General features: G+C 41.5%; 1 protein-coding gene across 1 annotated transcript in view; it reads right to left on the reverse strand.

Moving 5' to 3' along the window:
- LOC149217702 (alpha-mannosidase-like) overlaps positions 1-27,896 on the reverse strand; it is a 551,513-nt gene that overhangs the window by 423,121 nt on the left and 100,496 nt on the right. The window contains exons 13-14 of the mRNA XM_089393048.1: positions 6,354-6,419; positions 6,134-6,190 (exon numbers count right to left, since the gene is read on the reverse strand). Of these exons, the coding sequence (XP_089249174.1) occupies positions 6,134-6,190; positions 6,354-6,419 (123 nt within the window). The remainder of the gene's footprint in view (positions 1-6,133; positions 6,191-6,353; positions 6,420-27,896) is intronic.

Consider the following 27,896-nt stretch of genomic DNA (forward strand, 5'->3'; position numbering starts at 1 on the left):
AGCCCTCCACTCCCTCAAAACAAAAAAGCTAAAAGGGGCAATTCTCAAAATCGATCTAGCTAAAGCTTTCGACTGGGTCAGCTGGCTTTACATTAAGATGATCCTCACCCACCTGGGTTTCCCCCCTCCCTTCATCGACTGGATCATGTGTTGTATCACCTCGGCAACCTTCAGTGTTCTCATTAATGGTTCTGCATCACATTTCTTCCATGCTGAGAGAGGTCTTCGGCAAGGATGCCCACTCTCCCCGCTTCTCTTTCTGATTGTCATGGAAGGACTCAACAGACTCATTGCATCGGCCAAGAGGGATGGGCGACTGCAAGGGCTAAAAATGAGTGATCACTGCTATCTCACTCATCTACTTTTCGTTGATGATGTCCTCATATTCCTAAATGGAAGCCATAGGGACTCATCTACCTTCCATGAAATTCTCACACTATTTTCCCTCGCTACCGGCATGGAAGAAAATCACTCCAAGTCTACCATCACCCTCTCTAATACATCTCCCCTGGAAGCTAGATTTGCACATCAGAAATTCCCTTTTCAGAATCATCATCTGGAGGATGGCCTCAAGTACCTAGGGTTTTGGATCAAGCCCCATTGCTACAGAATAGCAGATTGGATTTGGCTTGTAATTAAAATTGAGAAGCGCCTATCAAATTGGAACCACGGATTCCTATCCAGAGTTGGATGACTAGTCTTCATCAAATCTGTCTTGGAGGCTACCCCTATTTATTGGATGTCGTTGGCTTGGATTCCTAAAGGAATTCTTGCCCGAATTCAGAAGATTTGTTGCAAATTCCTTTGGAATGGATATAAAGAGGGCAAACCTTTTGCTTGGGTAGGATGGAAGCACATTGCCCTCCCCAAGAAATGGGGAGGATGGGGACTAAAAGACTTATCAATTTTTTGCACATGCACTAGCAGCCAAGATGGGTTGGATCCTACTCACAACACAAAACCTCTAGACTGAAGTCTCCTATCACAAATATATTTGGCCTCATCATCTCATGGACTGGATTCGTTTACCCTCCTGGCCTCGAACAGGGGTATCTATGGTTTGGAGAGCAATTTTGCATACCCTGCCTTTCATCAGAGAGGGTCTAGCATGGAGAATAAATGATGGCACTTCGGCTCGTATAGGCATGGACCCATGGATAGGAGGGGGGAATATGTACCAATTACCACCAGGCCTCATCCTATTTCTCAACCAGAGGCATATCAATGTAATTGCACAGATAGATGATTTGGAGAACAACTCCATCTTCGAACAGGCTTGGTTATCTGCTCCACACTTGGGCATCCCCGAACACTGGCAGCAGACCTGGGAGGGGTACATCAATGCCCTGAAAGAAGCCCATGTGCGCATCAAAGAAGGACCCGATGAACTTATCTGGACCCTGACTGATCATGGTAAGTACTCCCCGAAAACTAGCTACCCCAACCTTCTCAAAGCGCGCAGACCACTTGTACTTCTTGACTGGTGGGGCAAGATTTGGAAGCTCAATGCGCCACCAAGAACAAAACTCTTCATGTGGAACGTGCTCAAGAACAAAACACCAACCGGAGCTAACCTTATGCACTAATCTCACTACGGTCCACATTGGTTTGTTCTCTGTAAACAGGCTGAGGAGACAAATGACCACCTGTTTCTCCACTGCCCAATGTGTGCACAGCTATGGCTACAAGTATTAAACCTACTCTCCAAATCTGGCTGCTGGAAGGGACAAACGATCCTTGAGGCCTGGGACAACTGGACTACCGTGAATAATGGTTCTAAATTCCTATGCCTTCCTCTCCTCATTTGTTGGTCAATCTGGCTGGGCAGGAACAAAATCATATTCAAAGGAACAGAGGCCCAATGGCCACATGTAGCAGCGAAAATTGTTGCAGCCTACCATGAGATTCCTGATGAAACTCACCCTCCTTCAAACCACACTTGCACCACTGAGACGATTGATCACACCAAACCGTGGGCATATTTTGATGGAGCCGCCCAAGCACAGGGGTGTGGGGGAGGGGGGGAATTATTCTACACCTATTTGAGCAACACCACTTCAAAATTCAACTGGGATTGGGAGAGGGAACCAATAATTATGCAGAATTGATCACACTCAGGCACCTATTGCATTTTGCACTAGCACATTCTTGCATTAATCTACAGATCTTTGGAGACTCCAAAATCATCATAAATTGGTTCAATAACATCAATAATTGTCATGCACATTCACTTAGAAACATCTTGGATGAAATTATGGAATTCAAGGCACAATTTAACTCTGTCACCTGTCAACATATTTACAGGGAATGTAACGAGGTTGCTGACAAATTATCCAAGGAGGCCACGACACATCCCAGAGGCCTGTGGATGATACAAGAACAGTTTGGTGCAGAACAATATCAATACTATCACCGGCCCTACATTGATAGGGCATATCCTAGGGTGGACAGGCCCTAATTTTTGGTTTATCTTCAGTTGATACACAATATTACTTTATGTATATATTTATGCTCTTTTTCTGCTTACTAGATACTCTAAGTACACCCTGCGTGGTGAATATGTACAACTCTTTTTGGAAATGGCTTCGGCCATAACTTATATTTTTTGAACACTACTTGAATGGCTACGACCAACAGTTATGCATATGCCAATGGCATCTACTATATGTAATTTTTCAAAATTAATGGAAAGTTATGATTTTTCCTTGGGAAAATATATATATATATATATATAATTTTATTAAATAAAAGAAATTATATATATTATAAAAATACATAGGAAATTATATATATAATAAAAATATATAATTTCTTTTAGTTAATTTAAAATATATATATAGGGGTTCAAATGGGCAAATAACATAAACAACTTAATAATTTAAATCCAAACAAATTCATTTATTAATCATATAAATTTATTAAATGTTTAAATTTAATAAAAGTAGTAACTTATATTACTACAATAACTTAAAGGTAGTAATGTATGTACTTGATATAAAGTATTAAGTACGAATATTAATAGGATTAAAATGCCACTTAAATAAAATAGATATTATATTCACCATCAATCTCCTAACCACCTCTAAATTTCATAAAGAGCACCCTGGACGCGAGAGTTCGCTCCACCTGTGACCAACTGAACCAGAAAACCCTTTTTAAATCGAGATATTGAGACGGTGGAAGAGGAGGCGGTGAAAGAATTATTGATATAAGGAAATCGAAGATGACAGAAGGGGGGTAGAGTTTTTACAGAGGAGGAATTTCTAACAAAGTCACTATAGAGGGAATTGGGCTTTCATTGTTCTTGAAATTTTGGGCACAGGGGCCAGAGTACCTCGAATTTGAAGTACTTTGGAGCTGGGTACTGAGATTGTGCCCAGTTTGGCAGGGAGCTTTTGATCATTTGGTAACGGGAGCGAGAGTAAGAGCCACAGAACATCAAAAGCATCTTCAACCATAGAAACCCCAAGTAGGTACTCAATAATCAAATTGATAAATTTTGATATTCTGAGCATTAATTCTGGTTATACCTTGTTAAATTCCTAATTTAGGGCCTCACACCGAGGATAAATAGAGTATGCCTCAAGGAAGCTAAAGCCTCATGAAGAACTTTATGCCACACACGATTTAGAGTTAACTGTTGTAGTGCTAGCTTTAAAGATATGGAGACACTACCTAGTAGGTAGAAGCTTTATGCTCAAAAGCGACCATCAAAGTCTACAATATTTTTTTACCCAAAGAGACTTAAATGCTAGGCAAAGACGATGGAGTGAATTCTTAAGTGAGTATGACTTTGGAATTAAAGGAAAAGAGAATGTAGTGGCAGATGCTATAAGTAGAAGACCATGGATATTTTCCCTCATACCTATCAAGGTAGACTTGAGGAAGCAAGTACTAGAACATCGCTTGAGAGACAGAAGGGGGGGAGAGTTTTTACAAAGAGGAGGAATTTCTAACAAAGTGAATACAAAGGGAATTGGGATTTCATTGTTCTTGAAATTTTGGGCACGGGGGCCAGTGTACCTCGAATTTGAAGTACTTTGGAGCTGGGTACTGAGATTGCACCTAGTTTGGCAGGGAGGTTTTTTTTATCCTTTGGTAACGGGTGTGGAAGCGAGAGCCACAGCAGAGTGGTAGCATCTTCAACCAAAGAAAACCCAGGAAGGTACTCAATAATCAAATTGATAAATTTTAATATTCTAAGCATTAATTCTGGTTATACCCTTCTAAATTCCTAATTTAGGGCCTCACAAAACTCCTCATATAAGTAGAGGAGAGATTCATTCTTGTAAATCATCATCACACACTTGGGATTTTCAGCCTCTTGAGCTAATTCGACCTTCTTTTCTTATGGAGAATTTGGATCTATGAATGCATTTTGACATTTAGAACTGATTTGTTTATATTTGGAGCTATTATTTGGATTAAATGATTGAATATATTTGCCTACTATCTTGTAAGTGTACCTATTGTTGAATATTTATTTTTTCTGTCTAATGTAAGGAATATGTTGAATCTAGGGTTTGCTATTGCTCCCTAATTTTTTGAAAATTTATTGAATGCTAAGTAAATATCACTATTGCATGCATTACTCATGAATAGCATTTGAATGGATATACTAGTGGTGAACTTTTACTAGCTCTCCCAAGAAAATTCTTTGATCCATTACATAGATAATTGCTTGAGTTTTGGTGCTAGGGCATCAAGATTTCAACCTCCTAAGAAAAGTTTTGGCTATCCTATCAAATCATATACTCCATATTCCGAAGGGACAAGGCACTGGTCCATTTTGTTGGTGATCGAATTTCAAACACACTTATTATCCATTAACTCTTCTTTCCTTAATTTGTCCTCTTTAAGGCCAAGCACACTAACTAGGGCTTGGTGCAAATTCCTAGGCAAGGCATACTTTTGGAATTGAAGAGATTAAACACCATGAGGATTGTATTTTCCACAAAATCTCTTCTTTTGGTTGGCATCTGCTTCAATTTTTTCCATAAAATCCTTTTCCCTAGCTGTTTTCCCTAGGGTAAACCCTAGTTTGATCTTGCTTCAAATTAGGGGCTCGTTTAGGGGTTTCGTGTGCCTTGAGCTCGTTGATATATATTGTTGGAAACCCTTTCCCTTTGCCTTGACCTATAACCATCCCAACACTCAACCTACTAATCAAGCCCTAATTCTTGTGCCTCACCTAATAGGCCTCTATCAAGAAAGCGAATTGCCTCCTATTGGAGCCTTGAGCCTAAGTTGTGACTTTCTTATAGAATGCATCATTGTGTCACCTTGTACCCTCACCTTAGAATACCCATTAGGCGACCTTCTTACATACCGAAACTCCTCTCATTGGTGAAAATCCATAAAGAGCAAGGGGTTTTGGCTATGGTGATAGTGGGCCATCACCCCATTGTTGTCACTTGGTCTAGTGTTAGCCTTGTAGGGTGCCCCTCTCCAAGGCTTGTTAGATTTTGTGGCAACAGTCCCATAAAATTTTGTGTGTCTCTCCACCAATGTTGCAAATATCACTTCATGGAATATAATTTTGAGGGTCCAAAATCTTTTTTTATCAGAAATATGAAGGGAACTATTGAAAATTACTGGAAAATGTTGAGATGAATGAACTTAAACCTGAGGACAAACTGGTAACTTGTAAAACTTGGGAGAAATCAAAGATATTTGTAACAATGTTCTCCACACCTCCCTGAATTGCACCCCTACATTCCCAATTCTTGGTACATCATTGAAAAAAATAAAACACAAAATATTGGTTAGCTTCAATTACCCATGTCACCAACACAAATTTGTACAGAAATACAAAATTTTATTTAAAAAATATTACATTTACTAATATAAGTAGCCAATTGCAAGTGGAAAAGCATCATTTTATCCCAGGTTGAACTTCCATTCATATGGAATATGGGAAGTTCTTATAAATGGACATGTTCTCATTACAATAACAATGAAAAGTAAAGTGGAACTAACAATAACAGTCGTCATAGATAAGCAACCAAGCCATGCAAGGTCACAATTAATAGTAAGATAGTTGAGAAGTAGGATTGAATTGCACCAAACACCCCATAAAAGAAATTTATTATTTCATAAAAATAGAAAGAATAAAATTAAAAAGAATACGTACTGGCACTCTTATAGTCTCTTTGCGCTTCCAACCAAGAGGATTGTATGCCACTACAACCTAAAGAAAGTTTGATCGAGTGAATCAAAAATATGAAAACCATAGGACACAAATTTTAGTCATATATACTTGTAAAAAGCATTATTTTCTAATCTTGAAGAAAAATCTTAAGCCATAAAACTAACTACCATCCAAAATTGAATTAAGGAAGAAGAAATCTAACCACGCTCTTCCCAAATGGAAGGTTTGCTTCTGTTGGTGGGCAATAACTGATGTTTAGGTTACCACACTGCAAATTATGAGTAAAAAGTAAAGCGTGAGTCATAATATAATACAAAAAATCACAAACTACCCAAGTTAAATGCTTCTATTTATAACCATTTGCACCTACAAAAATATTGTTGCTATCATAAAATAAAACAGTTCATGGTTATGTTGTTAAAAAAATTCTAAAAAATGATGTAAAAGTGAGGCTACCATGTAGATGTGCCAACAACGCAACTCCTGGAATAAAGAGTCAAAAATCAAAGCAAAAGAATAATGATTCTATTGCATATTACTCTCAACTGCATGCATCAACAATCTAATAACATCACGCTTGTTAATTATATACGCTTTCTGGACAATAGTTTCGTAATGACATAAGACATTATATAAATTTAAAACCCTTTGTTACCCTACCATTCAATTGGTAAATTAATACCTATAAAAAATCCATCATCTTAGAGAGAAAAGACTTAATCTAGAAAATAACTACCAATGTGCAGGTCAAGAAACTCATTATGATATGTTGAAATGGAAAATATAGACATTTTGAAACCCTTTTTGTGGCCTCTTACTTCATTGACTGCCAAAGAGATCACTCCTTACTTCACTCTAAGCTGCATCCATAACTAGGGGAGTTTGATATAGATTTTGCATCTAATGAGGTCAGAAAAGTCATTGATCATTTAAACTTAAAGAACAGTGTTGTCATCCTTCACATTTTGTCACAGACACCTCGGGAGCAACAACTATATAATTCTTTCACAAACAAATGGGGTTGTATAGGCTGGAAGATGGAATCTTCCTAGCAAGTTGGCAAGTGATACATCTATGCAGTGTTAGCCAAAGAGGAAGTGGCTCAAAAAGTGTTCTTGAATGAGGTCTAATACATTGGGATTTGCATCACATGGACGGGATTTCCAACTGGTTTCTTGGAACATTGAACCAATTGGGGTGATACATCTTCATGGAGATCCTTCTCCTCATGGCATTGAATCATTGGATGGAAGTCTTTGGTTTGGGGGAATTTCACTTCTGTAATGTTCCAAATGGAAAAATACAATAGATAGCATAAGCAAAGAACTAGCTACAACTATAAAATTCAACCATGCATAGCTATACACAAATAAACACTGAAATGTGGGCAAAAACTCTGAGCCATTATATTAATATAATAAATTATGAGTACAATAATTGTGATAAGAGAAACCTGGGTTTGCTACAACAAGCAAGGCCAAACCCAGGGGTCAAATCAATGGCTTCAAGTGTTGGAAAAGATCCCAAAAGAAACTGTGGCCGGCGTGGTGTATATTGCTGCTACAAATGGAAACGACCTTGTATTTGACCCCTCAAAAGTGCCCAAAAATTTCTGTAATTTGTGATTTTCCTTTTTCTAGTGTTCCTTATGGCATGGTTAGCATGGGCTTTCAGAGTTGGGTGCTTACATGTCATGTTGTCGCACAGATTGTCACGACAACGCTTAGACTAGGGGCTGTCACCCTGATCCCCGATCTCTCCGTTTAACCCTGTCTCCCGCGATTAAGGGGGGTAGACCCTATGGGAAAATGGATGACCAACTGAGGACCAGTTGGGTTGGGAGACACGAGGGGGAACAAGCACTTAATTGATTTAGAAGTTAATGGACCAGTGCCTTATGGAGTTAACGATTAAATGATTAAATGTTGCAGAAATATGAACCATGTAAAACAAACATTTATCATCGAATAACCCAAGCAATGCAAGATATCCAGTAAATTCCCAATGCTTTAACGATGATCCAGCAATTAAACTTCAAGAAAAATTAAATGCTTTAAATGATCATAAAATTTAAACGCTGACCAGTTACCACTTTCACATAGCTAACTTTAAATAAACATTTAAGTGCATTTAGCTATACCACAACAGAAAAAAGACTTTAAAGGAATTTCCGATTTTAAATTAGTCTTTTTCAAAATTATTTTTTTATATTTTTTTAATAAAATTTTAAATTTAAAAATTAAACAAAACTAAAATCCTAAATAAAATCGAATCTAAACTAAAGGTTTTTTTTTTGTTTGTTAAATATAAACTAAATTCTAAAACAAGACTAACTAAAAACCTAAGAATTAAACATTCTATGCTTTTGGTATTTTTTTTTAATTTTTTATGATTTTTTAATTTTTTAATTTTTTATGATTTTAAAATTTTAGATTTAAAATAAAAAATAGAACAAAGCTAAAATCTAAAGTATATAAAATTAAAGAAACTGATCTAAACTAAGAACTAAAATTAACTTTTTTATTTTTATGAAATTTTTTATTTTTCATGAAATAAAAAATAAAACAAAACTATTCTAAGCTAAGATTCTAAAAGTAATAAAAAAAGGAACTTTTTTATGTTTTTTTATGATTTTATTTTTAAAGTCAAAAATAAAACAAAAATTTAAATCTAAGCTAAATGAAATTGAAATTTAAAAAGACAAGTGTTAAATGTATACAAATGAACTGAAATAATTATTTTTTGTTATATATATATATATATATATATATATTTAAATGAAATCGGAATATTAACAAAAATAATTAAATTCTAAACTAAAAATGAAATCTAATTAAAATTGAAATCCAAAACTAAAAATCTAAACTAAAAGAAACCCTTTGTTGCTTTTTATGATTTTTTTATTTTATTTTTGATATAAAATCCTAAGTTAAATATACACATAATCTAAATGAACAAAAGGAAAATTAATATCTAAACCCTAATTATACAAAACGTAAATAAAATCTAAACTATATCTGATCTAAAATTAACCTTTTTACTAAAATGAAATTGAAAGGAGAAGAAATATGCTAACCAAAACAAAATCGAATGAAATCTAACCTTACAGCTAAACTAGATGAAATTTGACGCACATATACAAATAAATAGAGGAGAACGATAGTGTAGGGAGATACACAACTGCGTATCTGAAGTTCTATGGCATGGAGGGGAATCGAATACGCAGGTGGACGTTGGAAGGAAGACGCAAGTCTGGCAGATGGAAGAATAGCAGCGTAGATCTGGAGATGGCAGCGTGAATGGACGCAGTTGCAGCAGAAAGGAAGAACGCAGGTTTGGGCAGCGGATGCACACTCAGGTGAATAGGAAGAGCGTGGGAGGATGGCTGAGGGTTTGATTGCAGATTGAAAGATAGCTGCATGTTACGTAGAAGGAGAATGCGTGGTGGAGGAGAGGACGTTGGAAGGGATGGTTGGGTGGAAATGTTGGGCAGCAAAAGGCGTTTTCCTTTTGCAGGTTTGGAGAATGGGCAGCGTAACTAAAGTTTTTTGGAGTGGCAGCAGAAGGGAAAATCGAGCGAAGGCAGAGGGAAAAAATGCGATGAGGGTTTAGACAGTGATTTTGCAGGTTTGCTGAAGCCGCAGAGGATATAGCTGTATAATCTCGAATTTTTCTTTTGATTTTCTAAGCCTGAGACCAGCGTATGCCCAAAAAAGATTTTAATTTTTTCCTGCGAAATGAAACCCCACGAATAGCAGACAGATAGATCAGAAAACCCTCCAAATTCTCCAGTAAATTTCAAATTGCCTTGCATTCAGATTTGTGTAATGAAAACCCCGAAAAATTTTCAAGATCTGTACCTGCAACCTGCAATGTCAAAAACAGAAAACCCAGAGGTAAAATGTGCCAAAAACAAAACTGAAAACCCTAAATCAGCTAAATAATTACAGTATTTACAGATTAATGACTCTAAGCAGCCAGATTTGTCAATAATCCACAGTAATATTTTCAGAATTTTAAACTTAATGTGAGATACTAAAGAAAACCCTGCATGCATTCATAAAAATTTTCAGATGATAAGCCCGGGATTAAAACTGGCTGGGCTCTTGCAGAAAACACAATCCGAGAGTTGGCTGGTTCCGTCGAGAACTTCCCCTAACGCCCGGTAAACTCAAAACTAAGGTTTCTTGCACAGCTTAAAATCAACTATCAACATAGAGGGAGAAAACAATAGTGAAATCCAGATCAAATGGAGATACCTGCCATTATATTTCAGAATCTAAACTATCATTCAAACCCCAAATATCAGACAAGATACCTGTGCCTAAATCAGTCTTCATCAAGCTAAAATCAATGGCTGAAAATAAAATTATGCATAAAAATAAATCATCTTACAACACTTTCAAAAGAGTAACACCAGCAAGATTTTTAACCCCTAAGTCTTTCTTTATTGCACAAAAAAAAATTGACTACAAGAGAGCTTTCTTTAGCACCAGACTCTCAGATCTAATCTTGATCTCAAATGACCTCTAGCACCCTATTTAAAGGAAAAATTCCCAACAGCTAGTTCGAGTGATCCATGTCAAACTAATCTCGACCGTTGATGAGGATCAAGATTTCTTTTAATCTCATCCGTTGAATTTTTAAATGCATTTTAATATATTAAAAAATTAAAATTCTGCATTTATTTACTAAAAAATTTGACTTATTATTATTTTATTTTTATTTTTTTGTTTTTTTATTATTTTTTAAATTTTTAAATTTTATTATTATTTTTATCTATTTTTTAATTAATTAATTTTTTTTAATTTTTTGTTTTTGGATCTTCGAACTTAGTCTTTGGAAAAATCACCTAGGACCTAGGGCTTAGGACTTATGAGGGGATTAAAACATTTTCTAACCCTCAAGACACTTTACATCATGACTTTTACAATTTTACATCTCAAAGGGGAAAACCCATTTGACATAGACCCTCATAGACCACCCAGTTCTGCGACCAAATATAATCTAGCAGATCAACACACTAGGATTCCTCTAAGATTCTAATGACAAAATTCATTCCGGCTTTGGGGTTAGGCTGAAGGAAAACTCTGCCGATCATGGATCGGTGAGACAAAAAACCTTCCGGAACGTAGATTATCACTAGAAAATTAGGTCCACCTAGGCAATTTACATACATGACTCAACTCTGCTAAGATTATTTACAATTCACACATGCAGACTGGGTTTACAACATAAATCGATCAAGTCGATGATGATTGTCGAACGGCATGGACATGTCAATCAAGCACTATCCCTTTTGCGAAGAAAAGGGGGTGTATTGCTATGGGAAGTTGACACGTAGTGGTCAACACGTCACAAGTACAAGTTAGTGTCATCAACGGGCCCAAGGGCTTTTGGAGGGGTTTTGAGGAGTTTCTATGAGGTCAATGGTATTCGCTTGGTATATTCCATCATCCGCACAATTTGCTTTTCATTTTAGTGCATTCTGACAACATTCAAAAAACAAAGATATTATTGGGCCTGACTCAATTAATTACGCTTAAGGTGGCATTCTGGGAGGAATACTTGACAGAACACCTTAGTGTAATAACTCGTTGGAACTGGAACGAGAAGAACTATAGGATGGGATGGTTAGAACTTCAAAGTGAGTTTTAGTGACTTGAGGAGATATGGTGACTAATTTACCCTTTACCCACATTAAAAAGAATATTTTAATTGAAATAAAAGAGGGAAAAGCGCCCCATGATTAAAATAATAATAAAATAGGAGGTTGTAGAGGCGACCATCAGATCTATAAATGTTGTTTTTAGGTATGTTCTATGCTAGAGCAATTTATTTCAATTTCTTTAATTACATCAGCATAAAGCAAACTGCAGATAGAACATGAATATAAATCACAGAAGACAAACCAAGACAAGAGGACACAAGATGTAGCGCTAGCCAGGGACAAACCCCACAATGTGTGGGGAAACACTTGATCAATTCCTTTTTTATGTTCTTCAAAGTTCAGTAGAGAGAGAGAGAGAGATAGTACATTTACAACAGAAGTCGACACTTTGACTTATCTAGATCTAGCATAGATCATTTTGTATAACGATGAGATTAGTTGAAGACATTCTGCTTCAACTGATTCTCCAAGGTGACTCCTTCACCTATCATCGTGCTGTATCTCATCCATTTGCTGCACCTTACCGTGTAGCACCATCATGCATCATCATGCTGCTCATGATCTCATACATCATGTTGTCCATGATCTATATCATATTGCCCATACATCATTGCATCATCTAATTCAGGTATGCTGAGATATGTATTTAGTCTGCGTCCACATCACATCTCCTCGAACCTTGTTGTTCCATCAATCTGGAATACCTTAATTCAATGCGAATCCATACGAATGCAAGTCCCCGTACCCGAGTTACACCTTACGTTTAGATTGTGGCTACTATATCCGAAATTCCAGAGAGGGAAGTTCTTTTGCGTTAACAGGTCTCCATTAACTGCGTTAACTGGTCTCCATTACAATGTTAATAGGTCTTCATTACAGCGTATAGGGTTTCACTATGAATAGCGTATCAGGTTTCCTTGATTTCACCATGAAACATCATATCATGTTGAACTATGTGTATGACTCTTCATAATTGCATATAGACCCTTTATTAACTGCGTGTTAATAAGTATTTATCAAGACTGCAGCTCACTGTGGTTACGTGGCACCCTTGCACTTGACTGCGGCATTCCCTCTCCATCACTGCGGCTTGACTGTGGTTCTCTCCATATCACAGCAGCTGTGGTTACCCTTTATGACAACGACTTCTTATATCACTGCGGCTACCATGTGGACAGTGGCTAAGTGCTCTAGCTGTGCGTGTATAGACTGCATTCCATATATGACTGCAGCTCTTCATAGTTGAGTTGCTTTTGACATGCGTTCTTCTGCGTATACATGACATCGTTGAGTTTCCATGACTGTTATTCTGCGTATACATAATAGCGTTGACCATGACTACGTTATTCTGCATATACATAACAGCGTTGACCATGACTACGTTATTCTGCGTATACATGACATCGTATGAATGTCTCCATGACTGCAGATAGGGTCTTACTGCGGCTTCATAAACTGTGTATAAAAGTTTCCATGGACAGCGTATAAGGTCCAGCGTATAAGATTTGTTTGCATCCTCATAAGCCTGCGGCTAGCTAGGGCATTACAGCAATTAGGGCATCACAGCAGTTAGCACACCATAGGCCAGCATAATCCATAGTGTATCTCCTCCAAAAACCTAGACGTGGAGAGGAGATCACTTGAAGTGAGTTGCCAAATGACTTCAAATCCTCTTCTATTTATACTAACATGTAGATGATGAATAGATACGTCTATTGTAATATTCCTAATTAGCCATGGCTAATTGGAATATTTGATTTTGCCTAATTTTTGCCTTCTATAGTTATTTGTAAATAAAAAAGTGAGGACGAGGGACATAACTCACTTTAAGAATAAAAAGTCACTTCCTAGTAGCACAACGTTGTGACTTAAAGAGGAGGCAAGGGGGGGCCAAAGGGGGATGCAGAAATGGGACCCACACAGACACATGGAGGGACTGCGTAGGAGGGAAGAACACGTGGCACGAGGAGAATCACGCAGGAGGAGGTGAGCCTAGGGATTGTCAGAGGCAGAGGCTATAAAATAGAGAGGAGCCCCCTCATTTTCGAGCATTCAGTTATGCGCATCTTAAGCTAGTCGTTTCGACTTCTGGGCACGCTGGCTGTTTAGCTAGTCTGCAGCACTGTTTAGTGCATTGAGTGTCTCCGTTCGGAGATCTCGCCCTTAGCCCCGGGGGACTTCAAGTGCTTGCTTGGGCAAGGTATTTCCTTTGGCATTTCAGCAGTAGTTTTATCATCATTCCAGCAGTAGTTTTAGTAGCGTTTTGGAGGACTGTGCAACACTGGGAGAGGGACGCAGTTCTTTCTGGCAGTAGTGTTGGACCGGGGTTTCTACAGGAGGATTTATGCTGCATGATTGAGCAGGGGACCAGCCCTTGCCTATTGGAGGAGTTTTGGCAGAGTTTCAGGCAGAGTTTAGAGGGGTCTTCTTCAGTGGCAGCGCAGAGCATTGAGGAGCTGCGCAGAACCCCAAGGGGGTGATTTTCGGGGGTCGGCTATTCTAGGAAAGCTTTCTGGGTTTTTCTGGGTTTTTGGAGTAGAGCCCGATTCCAGAGTTTCGGCATTTTCCGAGGAGGGGAGCAGCCCCAAATCATCATTTGTTTTCTAGCAGCAGCAGCAGCACGACAGTTCTCCAGTAGCATCCACGCAGAGGGGCCATTCCTTGTTATTTTGAGAGTATTTCTTCACTTGCCTTGTGCAAGTCGAGGTGCCATCTGTCTGATCACCTCTTGTACTCATTTTATTGCTCAGTATAATAAAATGGCTTAGCATTTCTAGCTGCATTTCTTGTGTATCTGCTTATATTTCTTGTTTACATTATTATATGTTGTTCCACTGTTACTTTATCACTTCTAGGTTATTATATCATTTGCACGTATTTGGTTGGAGTTTTTGTTGGGGTTTGAGTATTATTCTGGGTTAGGAATATTACAGTGGTATCAGAGCATAGATCTGGCTCAGCCTGTGGAGCTAGCAATCTATGACACCGGGGGAAAAACCCTACATTTGTTACAGAGGTAGGAGGTACAGAGACACTGAGCGTAGGTTGGAGAATACCTACGTAGAGGGAGACTGTGTTCCGGTGGTCGACACAGAACAGGAGGAGCCTGTGGTGGACATAGGACAGAGGGAGCCTATGGTGGATGCAAAGCAAGAGGATCCGAAGGCAGATGATGACGGGAAGAGATTTGTGGATATGCTCCTCAAATCCGTGCAGGACCTGTCAAGGCAGATTGAGGTGATGGGGCAGAGATTCACGGCAGTAGAGGCCAGACAGCGTGAGAACCCACGGGTTTTTCAGATTGGTGAGGGATCGGGTGCATCCCATCATTTGCCAGAGCAGCGTGATACTGCGCAACAGGTGGCCTTGCATGCCCATACACGCTCTACCATGCCCACGTTCTTAGGAGCAGACACGGGGGCCGGAGCCCAGTAGGAGGGAGCTCGGTCATATGGGCGATTATTTTGCAAAGTACCAGGGCTATGGACAAGAGTTCAAGGATGCTCTTTCATTCAGAGACTTTTTCAAGTTGGTGAGGGATCGGGCGCATCCCACCATTTGCTAGAGCAGCGTGATACTGCGCAACAGGTGGCCTCACATGCCCCTACACGCTCTACCATGCCCACTTTCTTAGGAGCTAACACGGGGGCTATAGCCCAGCAGGAGGCAGAGCCTGGACATATGGGCGATTATTTTGCAGAGTACCAGGCCTATGGTCAAGAGTTCAAGGAAGCCCTCTCATTCAGAGATTTTGTTCAGCTCCAGCGGGATAGTAGACCCCGCGACCATCACAAAGGGCACCAGCATTACCATGATGGTGACACCCACCGTGCAGCGAGTAGATTCCACTTGCCCACATTTGATGGTTCATCAAACAATTCGGCAAAGTCTTGGGTGGAGAAGCTGGACATTTATTTCCAGCTTAACCAGATGTCGGAGACAGAGGCCATCAAGGTGGCAACATTGCATTTGGATGGTGAGGCCCAGGATTGGTGGTTTCATGGGATGGTTACACTGGGGCACTCCACAGTGACGACATATGCCGAGTTTACCAGGAGACTGATGGAGCGATTTGATCGGAGGGATCCAGAGTAGCATTTTGTTGAGCTGACGAGGCTCAAACAGACAGGGAGCCCAGAGACCTACATTGCAGATTTCTTGAGGGTCTCTGTGATGGTGCCAGACCTATCCACAACACGGAGGGTCTATATGTATGTTGAGGGGTTAGCAGAGCCACTTCGGGGTTTAGTCCGATCCACTAAACCAACCACACTCCAGGACGCTATCAGCAGGACCCGGGACTTATAGGATGTCTTACCCAGGACCCGGACACCTTACCCCCAGAGACAGAATTTTCAGTCTAAGGGGAAGGATGTGAGGATTCCTCCTCCAAAGGGGAATCCAGGACGAGTACAGCTTGATGACGATGCCAGGAGGGAGCTGAAGAAGAAGCGGTTGTGCTTCACATGTCAGGAGCCATGGGCACCAGGACATAGATGTGCTGCTGGCAAAGCACATTTTATTGAGGTCTTCTCCGAGAGTAGTGGAGAAGAGGATGATGAGGATGATGTGGAGGCAGGAGATAGCCATGCCATACAGGGACCTTTGCCACCTCCACCACCAGCAGCAGGTGGTGCACCTTTTGCACCTACCGGAGGGGCCCTTGCAGCATTGCGAGGAGTACCCAAATATCTGACGCTACGCGTACGGGGGACAGTATGTGGCCAGCGAGTATCAGTTTTGGTGGACAGTGTGGCAACCCACAACTTCATCGATGCCCAGATGGTTGAGCGGAGGGGTATACGGACAGAGAGCTTCAATGGGTTTTTAGTCTTGGTCCCAGGAGATCAGACCATGACGTGTGCTCATTATGTTCCAGAGCTTTCAGTGACGATGGGCACCTACATGTTGACTGACCACTTTTTCGTGGTCGATATTCCGGACACCAACATGATACTGGGTGTTCAGTGGCTTATTACTCTAGGGAAAGTCACGACAGATTGGAAGACCCTAGAGATGGAGTGGGATGATGAGAAGACAGGGAGGCATGAGAAGATACGAGGACAGCACACATATCCGCCTCAGACTGTGTTGGCTCATCAGATGGAGGCAGTCTTCCGGAAGGGAGATAGAGTGGGCAGTGGAGTTGCATGCATCAGAGGCAGGGACTATAGGGCAGATGGTACATCCAAAGATACAGTCCATCCTTGATCGGTATGCCATAGTGTTTGGGGAGATTCCACCAGGACAGCCACCAGATCAGGGATTTGAGCACACCATCGAGGTAGAGCGGGACATACAGGCAGTGATCACTACCCCCTATAGGCACCCCAAGGCCTATTGGGATGAGATTGAGCTGGCTATCCAGGAGTTGCTGGCTCATGGGCACATTTGGCCGAGCACAAGTCCTTTTGCTTCTTCTGTGGTGTTGGTGAAGAAGAAGGACAACACATTGAGGATGTGCATTGACTACATGGCCCTAAACAAGAAGACCCTAAAGAATAGGTACCCCATGCCCAGGATCGATGAGTTGATGGACGAGTTGAGGGGAGCACGATTCTTCTCAAAGATTGATTTGAGATCTGGGTACCATCAGATTCGCGTAAGGGAGCAGGACATTCCCAAGACCGCCTTCAGGTGTCACTATGGGCACTTTGAGTTCTTGGTGATGCCTTTTGGGCTAACCAACACCCCCGCTACATTTCAGTCCTACATGAATGACATCTTCCATAGTCACTTGAGGAAGTTTGTGTTGGTATTCTTTGATGACATTCTCATTTACAGCAGGACTTGGGAGGAGCATCTCTAGCACATTGAGACGGTATTGCATATCTTACAGGAGCAGCAGTTCTATGCCAAACTCTCCAAGTGCAAGTTTGGGCTGACGGAGATGTTATATCTGGGACACATCATAAGGGTGGACAGAGTGAGAGTCCACGAGGAGAAGATCAGGGCCATCAGAGAATGGTCGGAGCCGATAAATGTGACGGAACTTCGAGGGTTAATTGGCATTTGTAGTTACTATCAGAAGTTCATCAAAGGTTTCTCGCAGCTTGCTGCACCCCTGATAGATTTGATGAGAAAGGGGGCATTCAGTTGGTCAGATACGGTGCAGCAAGCCTTTGACAGGCTCAAGGAGGTTATGAGCAGCTGCCCAGTGCTTGCGTTGCCAGATTTTACGCAGCCATTTGTTTTGGAGTGTGATGCGTCGGGAGAGGGGATCGACGCAGTGTTGATGCAGGGAGGTCACCATATAGCCTTTGAGAGCCGGAAGCTCCTTCCACACGAGAGGTTGTATTCTATATACGACAAGGAGATGTTGGCCATCATGCATGCATTAGCTAAGTACCGACAGTATTTGGTAGGTAACAGGTTCAAGGTGAGGACTGATCACAACAACCTCAAGTTCTTTTTGGAGCAGAAGCAACTACAAGAGAGGCAGCAGAAGTGGATCAACAAGATCCAAGCATATGACTTTGACATTGAGTATGTCAAGGGTAAGAACAATGTGGTAGCAGATGCCCTCTCACGTAGACTAGCCACGTTGTCTCTTATGAGCTTGGATACAGATTGGAGGGCTCGACTCTTAGTAGAGTACTCCAAGGACAGGTTTGCATATGAGGTTCTGGATGGGCAGGTGGCAGATGACAGGTACAGGGTGGTCGATGAGATCATCTATTACAGGGACCGGATCTTCTTGACTGAGGGGTCTCAGCTCAAGAAGAAGATAGTCCAAGCATCAAATGATTCACCATTCGCAGGACATCAGGGGTTTAGCAAAACCTACAGGGCCATTAGGTAGAGGTTCTCATGGAAGGGCCTCAAGGAGGACGTTACAGCAATTAGGGCATCATAGCAGTTAGGGCACCATAGGCTAGCGTAATCCATAGTGTATCACTTTCTCTAAAAACCCAGACATGGGGAGGAGATCACTTGAAGTGAGTTGCCAAATGAATTCAAATCCTCTTCTATTTATACTAACATGTAGATGATGAATAGATACGTCTATTGAGCTTCTGAGCTTTCTCAAGTTGTTGGTCAGCTTGATGATAATTCCTTAATCAAAATAAATTCATATCTCCATAAATACTTATCGAAATCGGATGATCTTTAGATCGATCCTACACCTCTTGATGAAAGGGATCCAATAAAAATATCAGCTGCCATAAATAAGCTGATCCACATGGAGTTTGGCCCTAGTTGCCATTTTAACAATAAAAGAGGAGGAGGTCATTGGAGGATATCTTGGATTTTGTGAAAATTTCTAATCTGAAACTCTACTGCAGCAACTCATTTATTTCACCTACTTATTCTTCACAATAAGTTATTTACGAAATCTCTTTAGCAAATATTAAAATAAATTCTCCTGCAGTTATCACATAATTACACAGAAAAAATACATGCACAAGAACCAATCACATCAACACAGTTGTTTTTGGACAATTGTCCCCATAAAAACCTAATGCGGGAACACCGTTGTAGCAGATGAGGGTTTTGTTAATCTCCAGCAACAATCAATTTTACAAGGAATGATTTTACAGAGAAACTGAAAGAAAACACCTGATACTTTCCCCTGAAACCTCTCTGACACTTTGGAGACCCTTCTCCCACTCCTTTGTCATCTCTGCATCACTCTGCGTGACTCAGTGTGGCTCTGCATCCCTCTGCGTTAGCTTGTGTGAGGGCTACGTCTCTCCTCTGGACTGTCTCACTCTGCATTGTCTCTCAATGTCCCTGCGTCACCTCCTCCTCAGTCACTGACTGTTGTTGATGCCCTCTTGTTCCTCCACCCTGCAACTCTCCCTCTGAAATTGATCTTCTTCTCTTGAGAATCGATTTTCCTTGAGATACTAAGTATTTGCCGGTGTGTCTCCAAATGATCCTCAAGTCTTCCCTTATACTTTTCTTGTTGATGAATCAACAACCGAAATTAAGTCTCTAATCAATGGCTAAGATTAAAATAGATTTGATCCTCGTCTCTTAGAAGCTTGTTACCTTTATCTTTATTAATACCCATTAATATTTTTATTTTCCTAAGTTTAGACTTTGGAACCCATTAAAAATATTAATTATTTTAATAACTCCTCATCCGGGTGGAATTTATCAAAATGATTTCTGGGTCTTGGAGGTCTCATGTGCCTTAGCCTCTCCTCCAAATTTCAAGGTTAGAGCACATCCGATGCTACCAAAAATTAACACTCCCTCTTAGCGAGGAATTTGCTCTAGTAATGCTTCACCATAGAAACATTACATTGATCCTTCGCATTGGTACCTGTGCTGATGCTTGACCTACTACCTCACATCCAAAGCACTGCTACCCATGACACTGCCACTGCCACTACTACATCTGTACTGCAACTCCCTCGGAACATGTTGCCCATAGCACTGCCACTTCTAATTGTTGCAATGCAACTCCCGACGCTAATCCATTTCTCCTACTAAAATGGAGTCTTCACCATTCCCATCTTCTCCCTGAAATAAACAAACTTTGTTCTTCCTAGAGCCTTGGTGAGGATGTCTGCCACCTATTCTCTTGTAGGAATGTACCTCAACTGTACTGCTCCTCATTGGACACAATCTCTGACAAAGTGACACCTGATATCAATGTGCTTCGATCGATCATGAAATACTGGATTCTTAGAGAGCTTGATGCAACTTTGATTATCACACATGATGCTGGTCGCTTCCATCCTTCTCCTAAATAGATTCACAAGCAATTTCCTAAGCCATATGGCTTCACACGAAGTTGTGCTAGCTGCCATATATTTTGCTTCAGCTGAGCTCAGAGCCATGGAATTTTGTTTCCTACTACACCAGGAGGTCATTCCTAATCCAATGTTGAAACAATACCCAGTTGTACTTTTCCGATCTACTGAACTTCCAACCCAATTTGTGTCAGTGAACCCACTCAGCCTGATGTCATTGCCTTGGGTGTACAATAGTCCATGCTCGACTATTCCTTGTATATATCTGAGAACATGTTTGGCTGCTACCCAGTGCGCCCTCTTGGGTTCCACCATGAGTTGACTGAGGGTGTTGATAGCGTAACCAATGTCTGGCCTAGTATTGACCAGATACATCAGGGACCCTATAAGCTGCTCGTACAAGGTAGGATCAACGTCTTTATCTTCTGATGCATCAATCTTCTTCCAGTTAGTGAACATTGGAGTAGCCATAGTTCTACAGTCCTACATCCTGAATCTCTTCAAGATCTCTGTAGCATATCTCTCTTTTCCAAGGAAGATCTCACCCTTCTGCTGCCAAACTTCCAACCCCAGGAAATAATGAATCTGAACCAAATCCTTCATGTCGAATCTGTGGCTAGGTTCTTCTTGCAGTCGTTGATGAGCCTGGATGATCTTGTCAGGAAAAGATCATCCACATATAACACTAGGATTAGAGGCTCATTCTCTACGACAAGATAGTAGAGATTAGGGTCTACGTCACTCTTAATGAACCCCATCTTCTGCAAGTAACCATAAATTTGACCGTACCATGCTCTAGGTGCCTGTTTAAGCCCATACAAGGCTTTCTTTAATCTGCATACATGGGATTTATTCTCATGTGTCTCAAAATCCTCTGGTTGTTCAATGTATACTTCCTCTTCTAATACCCCATTCAAGAATGTCGTCTTGACATCCATCTGGTGAATCTCCCACGCCATCTGTGCTGCAAGGAATATCACAGTTCTAATAGAAGTATACCTGCCTACTGGGGCGAAGGTTTCTTCATAGTCTATCCCTTCCTTCTAAGCATACCCCTTAGCCACAAACTTGGCTTTGTATTTTTCCAAACTGTCTTCTGTAGCATATTTGACTTTGTAGATCCATCTTGAACCTACCACTAACCTGTCCTGAGGCCTAGGTACCACTTCCCAAACATCATTGACCATTATAGAACTATATTCCTCCACCATAGCATCTACCCATACTTGATGTTGAATGGCCTCCTAAAAACTAGAAGGTTCCCGACCTGAGCTACTAGGGCCTGGTATCTGTCTGGCTGTCTTCGCTCCCTTTTTTCATTCCTGGGTACATGAATGAAGTTCTATGCATCCCGTAGGATCTGTCGAAGTTCCCGGCTCGTTCTTCCACTGGTAGTGGGTAAATTTATCAGCTCTTCCTCTTCTTGAGATTCCTCATGTTCTGAATTTTTGGTACTAGATTCTGCTGGTCGAAGTGGTTGGACCAAAAAATCATCTTTTGACTACTCTTCAGAAGGCATTTCTCGAGATTTCCTGAAAGCTCTATCCACCATGAACTTTACATCCCATCGAACTACTACCTTGCCACTCCCTGGAAGATAGACTCTATATGCCTTAGCATTCTCGCTATATCCCACAAGATATCCTTTCTCAGCAGTTTGATCTAATTTCTTTCTCTTTTCTTCGGGTACACGACAATATGCTAAACTTCCGAATATCCTGAAATGACTAACTTCAGGTGTCTTCCAGGTGAAGACTCTTTCCGGAGTGATTTTTCCTAGTGCCCTGTGAGGAGTCCTGTTTTGGACATAAAATATCGTGTTGTATGCTACTGCCCAAAGGAATTTGAGCATATCTTGATCATACAGCATTGCCCTAACTGCTTCCACAATACTCCTGTTTTTCCTTTCTACTACTCCATTATGCTCTGGATTGTAGGGAGTTGTCCACTCCCTTTTGATGCCTTCCTTAGCGCAAAAATCAATGACGTCCTTGTCAACATACTCTCCTCCATTGTCTGAGTGCAACACTTTTATCTTCTTTCCTGTCAGATTCTCCACTAGCCTTGAACTCTTTGAATCGACCAAAAACCTCATCCTTGGTTTTTAGAAAGTAGATCCAAGTCTCTCTGGAATGATGAAGGTGACGAAGTATTTGGCACCACTAAGAGCTTTTGTGGACATCGGTCTGCAAATGTCTGAGTGTATCAATCCTAGAACACTCTTAGCTCTATCTTTGCTTCTAGAAAACGTTGCTATGGCATACGTGCCCAGAGTGCACCCTCTGCATACATCATCTGGTTCAGTACTTAGTTTTGGAACTCCTAGAACTGTTTTCCTGGGAATTCTTAGAGCCCCATGGTGCAAGTGTCCCATCCTCCTGTGCCATAGTTCATTCAAATCTTTGCCTCCATTGTTGCCTATCAATGCCATTAGTGATTCTAGCTGTAATCTATACAGCCTGTTACTTTTGATTCCAATCTGGGCCTTCCTTTTCCAACTCGGGTGTTTGACATATACTTTCTCCTTAATGAAGAAAACGTCATAGCCCTTGTTTTGAATTTGAGATACGGAGAGTAAGTTCAAAGCCAATCCTGACACATGCAGCACATTGGTTGCTCGAAGCCGCTCTCCAACTTTGGTTTGAAAGACTACAGTACCTCTTCCTACTATGTAGACTTTGCCTTATTTCCCATGGTGATCTGAAAAGTCATTCTTTCTTACTGATAATCTGAAAAACATTCTCAAATTCTTGTCATATGCCAAGAAGCTCCACTGTCTATATACCAAATCTCAGAGGAGGCAGAACTTGCTAGGCAAGCGACTTCTTCTTCCAATCTGGAAGCTAACATTGAATAATCGTGATCCATGTCCCTTGTGCCTTATTCTGGAAATCTGCGTGAGTCCCTTTGAGTTGATGCCTCTGCATCATGCTCTTGACCAATAGTCGATCCTTCTCTCCTGTTGCCGGATTCCTGCTCTGATACCATGTGAAAATTTCTAATCTGAAATTTTACTGCAATAACTGATGTATTTCACCTACTTATTCTTCATAATAAGTTATTTACGAAATCTCTTCAGAAAAAATTAAAATAAATTCTACTATTGTTATCACATAATTACACATAGAAAATACATGCACAAGAACCAATCACATCAACACAGTTGTTTTTGGACAATTGTCCCCAGAAAAACCCAATGTAGGAAAACCGGTGCAACAGATGAGGGTTTTATTAATCTTCAGCAATAATCGCTTTTACAAGGAATGGTTTTACAAAGAAACTGAAAGAAAACACCTGAGACTTTTCCCTGGAACTTGTTTGACAATTTGGAGACCCTTCTCCCACTCTTGCGTCACCTCTGCGTCACTCCGCGTGGCTCAGCATGGCTTTGAGTGGCTCTGCATCCCTCTGCGTGAGGGCTATGTCTCTCCTTTGGATTGCGTCTCACTCTGTGCAGTCTCTCAATGTCCCTACGTCACCTCCTCAGTCACTGATTGTTGTTGATGCCCTAGTCTTCCTCCATCCTGCAACTCTCCCTCTGAAATCGATCTCCTTCTTTTGAGAATCGATTTTCCTTGGGATACTGAGTATTTGTTGGTGTGTCTCCAAACGATCCTCAAGTCTTCTCTTATACTTTTCCTGTTGATGAATCAACGACCGAGATTAAGTCTCTAATCAACGACTAAGATTAAAACAGACTTGATCCTTGTCTCTTAGAAGCTTCTCACCCTTATATTTATTAATACCCATTAATATTTTTATTTTCCTAAGTTTAGAATTAGGAACCCATTAAAAATATTAATTATTTTTAATAACTCCTCATTCGAGTGGAATTTCTCAAAACGATTTCTGGGTCTTGGAGGTCTCATGTGCCTTAGCCTCTCCTCCAAATTTCAAAGCTAGAGCACATCCTATGCTACCAAAAATTAATAGATTTGATTTTATTTATTGTATGAGAGGTTGAGAACCCTGTTCTCTATTTCATTGGTAGCCCCAGGACGGAAACCGTCAGTTGTGCTAGTGGGTGTTGGACGAAAACCCAACACTCTTGAGGAGCTTTTTCGTATCCAGTTTGTAGCAATCTTCTCACCAAGCCATCTACATCATTGCTAGAGCCATTCATCAGTTGTGTAATATTCCTAATTAGCTATGGCTAATTAGAATATTCGATTTTGCTCAAGTTTGCCTTCTATAGTTATTTGTAAATAAAAAAGGTGAGGAAAAGGGGACATAACTCACTTTTAAAATAAAAGTCACTTCCTAGTAGCACAACGTTGTGACTTAAAGGGGAGCCAAGAGGGCCAAAGGACCACGCAGAGATGGGGCCCACACAGACACATGGAGGGACTGCGCAGATGGAAAAGGAACACATGGCAACAGGGGATTACGTTGGAGGAAGTGAGCCTTGGGATTGAGAGAGGCCAATGCTATAAAAGAAAGAGGAGCTTCCTCATTTTGGCATTCGGTTAGGTGCATTTGAGCTAGTCATTTCGACTTGTGAGCACGCTGGTTGTTTAGCTAGTCTGTAGCACTGTTTAGTGCATTGAGTGTCTTCGTTCGGAGATCTCACCCTTAGCCCCGGGGGACTTCGAGTGCCTGCTCGGGCAAGGTATTTCCATTAGCATTTCAGCAGTAGTTTCATCAGCCCTTTTGGCAGGAGGATTGAGCACTTTGGTGGACTGCGCAGCACTAAGAGGGATGACGCAGTTCTTTCTGGCAGGAGTTTTGGATTGGGGGTTTGCAGTAGGATTTGTGCTGGGAGATTAAGCAGGGGATCAGCCCTTGCATATTGGAGAGTTTTGGCAGAGGTTTTAGGTAGTTTTCTGGAGGGTTTGATTCAGTGGCAGTGTAGAGCATTGTGGGACTGCGCAGAACCCCAAGGGGGTGATTTTCGGGGGTCGGCTATTCTAGGAAAGCTTTTTGGGTTTTTCTGGGTTTCTTGAGTAGAGTTCGATTCCAGAGTTTTAGCATTTTCTGAGGAAGGGAACAACCCCAAATCCTCATTTGATTTCCAGCAGCAGCAGTAGCATGGCAGTTCTCCAGCAGCTTCCACGCAGTTCTGAGAGAGGTCATTCCTTTGATATTTTGAGTGTATTTCTTCAACTTGCCTTGTGCAAGTCGAGGTGCCATCTTTCTAATCACCTCCTATACTCATTCTATTGCTCAGTATAATAAAATGGCTTAGCATTTCTCTCTGCATTTCTTGAGTATCTGCTTATATTTCACGTTTAGATTATTATATATTGCACCTCTGTTATTTTTATCATCTTGAGTTTCCCGGTTATTATATCATTTGTACATATTTGGTTGGAGTTTACTGGGGTTTGGAGAATATCTCTGAAACGGGATATTACAGTGGTATCAGAGCATAGATCTGGCTCAGCCTGTGGAGCTAGTAATCTATGACATCGGGGGAAAAACCCTACATCTGTTACAGAGGTAGGAGATACAGAGACACTGAGCGTAGTTTGGAGAATACCTACGGAGAGGGAGACTGTGTTCCGGTGGTGGACGCAGAACAAGAGGAGCCTGTGCTGGATGCAGAGCAGAAGGATCCGATGGCAGACGAGGACGGGAAGAGATTTGTGGATATGCTCCTCAAATCAGTGCAGGATCTGTCAAGGCGGATTGAGGTGATGGGACAAAGATTCACGGAAGTAGAGGCCAGACAGCATGAGAGCCCACGGGTTTTTCAGATTGGTGAGGATCGGGTGCATCCCATCATTTGCCAGAGCAGCGTGATACTGCACAGTAGGTGGCCTTGCATGCCCATACACGCTCTACCATGCCCACGTTCTTAGGAGCAGACATGGGGGCCAGAGCCCGGTCATATGGGCGATTATTTTTGCAGAGTACCAGGCCTATGGACAAGAGTTCAAGGATGCTCTTTCATTCAGAGACTTTGTTCAGCTCCAGCGTGATAGTAGACCCCGCGACCATCACAGAGGGAACCGGCATTACCATGATGGTGACACCCACCGTGCAGCGAGTAGATTCCACTTGCTTATGTTTGATGGTTCATCAAACAGTTCGGCAAAGTCTTGGGTGGAGAAGTTGGACATTTATTTCGAGCTTAACCAGATATCGGAGACTGAGGCCATCAAGGTGGAAACATTGCATTTGGATGGTGAGGCTCAGGATTTTACACTCGGACACTCCACAGTGACGACATATGCTGAGTTCACCAGGAGATTGATGGAGCGATTTGATCGGAGGGATCCAGATCAGCATTTTGTTGAGCTGACGAGGCTCAAACAGACAGGGAGCCCAAAGACCTACATTCAGATTTCTTGAGGGTCTCAGTGATGGTGCCAGATCTATCCATGGCACGGAGGATCTACATGTATGTTGAGGGGTTAGCAGAGCCACTTTGGGGTCTAGTCAGATCCGCTAGACCAACCACACTTCAGGATGCTATTAGCAGGACCCGGGATTTACAGGATGTCTTACCCAGGACCCGTACACCTTACCCCCCGCGTCAGGCTTTCTAGCCTGAGGGGAAGGATGTGAGGATTCTGCCTCCGAAGGGGAATCCAGGATGAGTACAAATTGATGATGATGCCAGGAGGGAGTTGAAGAAGAAGCGGTTGTGCTCCACCTATCAGGAGTCGTGGCCACCAGGACATAGATGTGCTGCTGGCAAAGCACATTTTATTGAGGTCTTCTCCGAGAACAGCGGGGAAGAGGATGAGGAGGATGATGTGGAGGCAGGAGATAGTAATGTCGTGCAGGGTCCCTTGCCGCCTCCACCACCACCAGCAGGAGGTGCAGCTTTTGCACCTACCAGAGGAGCCCTTGCAGCATTGCGAGGAGTTCCCAAGTATTTGACGCTGCGCGTATGGGGGACAGTACGTGGCCAACGAGTATCAGTTTTGGTCGACAATGGGGCAACCCACAACTTCATCGATGCACAGATGGTTGAGCGGAGAGGTATACCGACAGAGAGCTTCGATGGGTTTTCAGTTTTGGTCCTAGGAGATCAGACCATGGTGTGTGTTCGTTACGTCCCAGAGTTATCAATGACGATGGACACTTACACGCTGACTGACCACTTTTTCGTGGTCAACATTCTGAACACCAACATAGTACTGGGTGTCCAGTGGCTCATCACTCTAGGGAAGGTCACTACAGATTGGAAGGCCCTAGAGATGGAGTGGGATGATGAGAAGACAGGGAGGCATGAGAAGATATGGGGACAGCACACATATCCGCCTTAGACTGTTTCGGCTCATCGGATGGAGGCAGTCTTCCGGAGGGGAGACATAGAGTGGGCAGTGGAGCTATGTGCATCAGAGGCAGGGACTACAGGGCAGACAGTGCACTCAGAGATACAGTCCATCCTTGACCAATATGCCACAATATTTGGGGA

Source organism: Pinus tabuliformis, chromosome 1_1 (assembly GCF_031772625.1).
Source record: "Pinus tabuliformis cultivar Carrire ecotype Pingquan chromosome 1_1, CPIR1, whole genome shotgun sequence".
In the NCBI taxonomy this organism is placed as follows: domain Eukaryota; kingdom Viridiplantae; phylum Streptophyta; class Pinopsida; order Pinales; family Pinaceae; genus Pinus; species Pinus tabuliformis.